We start from the raw sequence: 2,998 nt of genomic DNA, 5'->3' as shown, positions 1-2,998 counted from the left end.
AAAAAACCTCCTGTTTTAATGGCTGATACTGGCTGTTGACTCAGAGCAATGAAGCATTTGGGCTAATGTGGGTTTTTTTCCTCCTTATTGACATAAGCCTGAACCCCGTGACACAGAATGACCTAAACCTACTTGAAGGTAGGTGGCAGAATGTAAAAGAACTTGTAACTACAGTACCAATGCTATTTGTAAATCATTTGGTTCAAACAGAAATCACTACGTAAAGCAAAATCACCTTCACGTCTGCAGTATCCAAATCCAATGGGCTCCCAGGCACATTTTAAAATTAGTATCTCAAACTTACCTAGCTTCTTATGTTATGGAGACTATAGTTTCAGGGCGGAGGGTTTTCCCAGTGCGTTAATGACAATTGCAAATTACAGTTGACACTTACAAACCAAAAAAAATATCCTACAAAAGACGCGGGTTCTGTGCTCCAAGAGACAGACCACAGCAGAGGTCTAGCCATCCACCTATGTAACAGGAACACAGCCACACCAAGGAACAAATTTCTTTGGACCTGGAGACCATTTCAGAGCCACTGTCATGGTGAAAGAAAGTGTCACACAGGATCTGCATTATCTTTACTCCACCTTAGGGCATGACTGATTTAACTTTAGATTAGTCTCCCAAGAGGGCCACGGGAAAAACAGAAGCAGCCATACATAAATTTATTTTCCTGAAGTACAAAAAAAAGAGGATAAATATAGACAAAAACAGGTAATAAAAACGTGCTCTGGCCAAAAAAGTAACGGTGCTGATGTTGCAAGAACGACGGTTTTGGGCATGGATGTACGAAAGATGTAAACATGCTGGCACATGAGTCGAAAACCAGTTTGAACCACGCTTTAATGTGTACGACGAAAGTAGCATATTTCCGCCCGCCAGGGTTTGTGAAAGTGTCCCAGTCCGATTCAAATAAATTACATAAATAGGAGCGGGGCCGGGCACCTGCCTGCCCGTCGGTCGGCGCGCCCCCGAGCCAGTCCCTCCTCATCCTCACACGTCGGGGTAGCCGCAGTAGTAGACGGCGGTGCTGGCGTCCGACACGGCCGAGGAGACGGGCCCCGCGCCCGCCTCGGGGCCCGCGAAGGGCAGCCCCAGCTCGGGCTTGCAGGCGAAGCGCAGGTACTGCTCGAACTCAGTGCGATCCACCTCGCCCAGCAGCTCCTCCTGCGGCAAGTGCTCCAGCGGCTCCCGGCACGGCGCCGCCTCGGGCGGCGGCGACGGCTGCCCGACCGCCCCCGGCCCCAGCGCCGGCCCCAGCGCCGGCGGCGGCCCCAGCGGCCCGCGGCCCGGGCCCGGCGGCTGGCAGGCCTGCCCGTAGTAGGCGTGCAGCGGCGGCGGGCAGCCCAGCAGCCCCTGCAGCGAGCCGCCCGGCCCCAGCGCCTCGCCGGGCGGCAGGTGCCGGCGCAGCGCGGCGCCCGCCGGGCTCTCGGCCGCCGCCGACGGGTACTCGGCCGCCGCCGACGGGTGCGGGGCGTAGCCGTAGGGCCCCAGCGGGCACTCCTCCTGCAGCCCCGCTGCCAGGAACGGCGCCTCGCTCTCCGCCGCGTCCAGCGGCGACGGGTCCGGCGTCGGCAGCCCGTAGCCGTCGAAGCCGGCGCCCAGCGGCGGACAGTCCCGGTAGTGGCCCGCCGCCGCCGCGTAGCCCTGCTCGCCGTAAGGCAGGCCCAGGCCCTCCACGCACATCCTGCCGCCGCCGACGCCGCCGCCGCCGCCGCCGGCGGGCTCGCCGCCCAGCCCGGGCCCCGCCGCCTCCGCCAGGCCGTGCTGCAGGAAGCCGCTCTCCGCCCGCTTCAGGCGCTTCACCTGCTTCCGCCGCCGCGGCCGGTACTTGTAATTGGGGTGGTCCTGCATGTGCTGCACCCGCAGCCGCTCCGCCTCCTCCACGAACGGCCGCTTCTCCGACAGTGACAGCGCCTTCCACGATTTACCTGCCACCACGAGCACCGTCAGACCGGCCGCCCACCGCAGCCCCGGGCCCCCCGCGACCGACCGACCGCGGGCTCCGCGCCCTCGCTCCCGCACCCCGCCGCTACCCCCGCCGCCACCCCCGGCCACCCCCGGCTCCCGCCCGCCGACGCCCCCGGCTCACCGGCCCCGGGACCCCCCGCCACCCGCCCGACGGCACCCCCGGGAACCCCCCTCTGCTCACCCAGCATCTTGCTGAGCTCGGCGTTGTGCAGGTCCGGGTTCTGCTGCGCCAGCCGCTTGCGCTCGTCCTTGGCCCACACCATGAAGGCGTTCATGGGCCGCCGGATCCGCGCCTCGCTCTTGCTCCGGCCGCCCGCCGCCCCCGACGGCGCCGCCTCGCCCTTCGCCTTCGCCTCGCCCAGCGGGCTCAGCGGCTCTGCCCAGGGGCAGGGGCCCACGGCCGGCATCATGGTGGGCAGCGAGCACCGCCCCTGCGCCTGGTCGTCGCTGCTGGCGTAGCCCGCATCGGGGCTGCTCATCTCGGGTCGGGAGGCGCCGCCGCCGCCAAGGCCGGGCGCTGCGGCGGGACGGGCTCGCCGCCGGGGCCCCGCTCGCTGCTGCCGCCCGCCGCCGCCCGGCCCTATTTGAGCTGCGGCGCGGCCAATGGGGCGGCGGGGGCGGGCGCGCCGCGGGACGGTGCCGCCGGCGGCTCCCGCTGGGGCGGCCCCGGGGCTCCTCCCGCCGCCGCCGCTCGCCGGGGCTGGTGGCTCCCGCGCTCCCCGTGGGACCGGATGCCCCTGGCGAGGGCGCGGAGTTGCTTCGGTGTGTCCCGGTACCGCGGCGCAGCGCCGCCCCTCGGCAGAGATCTCCTCCCGCCCGGCTCCCGCCTCCGCTTCGCGGGCTCCGCTCCCGCCGCCCGCCCAGCGCTTTGCCTCCTCGGCTCATCTGTCTCGTTAAGTCACGGAGTGTTCAAAACCAAGCCGACCCACGGAAGTTCATCGGAGTGTTTAGAAAGGCTGTGGATACAGCCCTCCCTGTTTTTCCTAAAAAGGGGTTTATGGGGTTTTTCTGCCACTTGATT

The 2,998-nt window shown here is 65.8% G+C and overlaps 1 protein-coding gene across 1 annotated transcript; it reads right to left on the bottom strand.

Moving 5' to 3' along the window:
• Positions 1–657: 657 nt before the first annotated feature.
• On the bottom strand, positions 658–2,718 carry LOC142053408 (transcription factor SOX-17-like). Its single transcript, XM_075085025.1, has 2 exons — positions 2,159–2,718; positions 658–1,937 (listed from the first exon to the last, which is right to left on the bottom strand). Exons 1-2 carry the CDS (start codon positions 2,454–2,456, stop codon positions 1,000–1,002), a joined length of 1,236 nt encoding a protein of 411 aa, XP_074941126.1. The 5' UTR covers positions 2,457–2,718; the 3' UTR covers positions 658–999.
• Positions 2,719–2,998: the final 280 nt, after the last annotated feature.

The sequence above is a fragment of the Phalacrocorax aristotelis genome, chromosome 2 (assembly GCF_949628215.1).
Source record: "Phalacrocorax aristotelis chromosome 2, bGulAri2.1, whole genome shotgun sequence".
NCBI lineage: Eukaryota > Metazoa > Chordata > Aves > Suliformes > Phalacrocoracidae > Phalacrocorax > Phalacrocorax aristotelis.
This window is presented reverse-complemented; position numbering and strand designations above follow the sequence as displayed.

Coding starts and splice junctions, on each gene's coding strand:
- LOC142053408 (XM_075085025.1), bottom strand. CDS start 2,456: ATGAGCAGCCCCGATGCGGGCTACGCCAGCAGCGACGACCAGGCGCAG. Junction 1,938..2,158: donor CGAGCTCAGCAAGATGCTGG/GTGAGCAGAGGG, acceptor TCGTGGTGGCAG/GTAAATCGTGGAAGGCGCTG.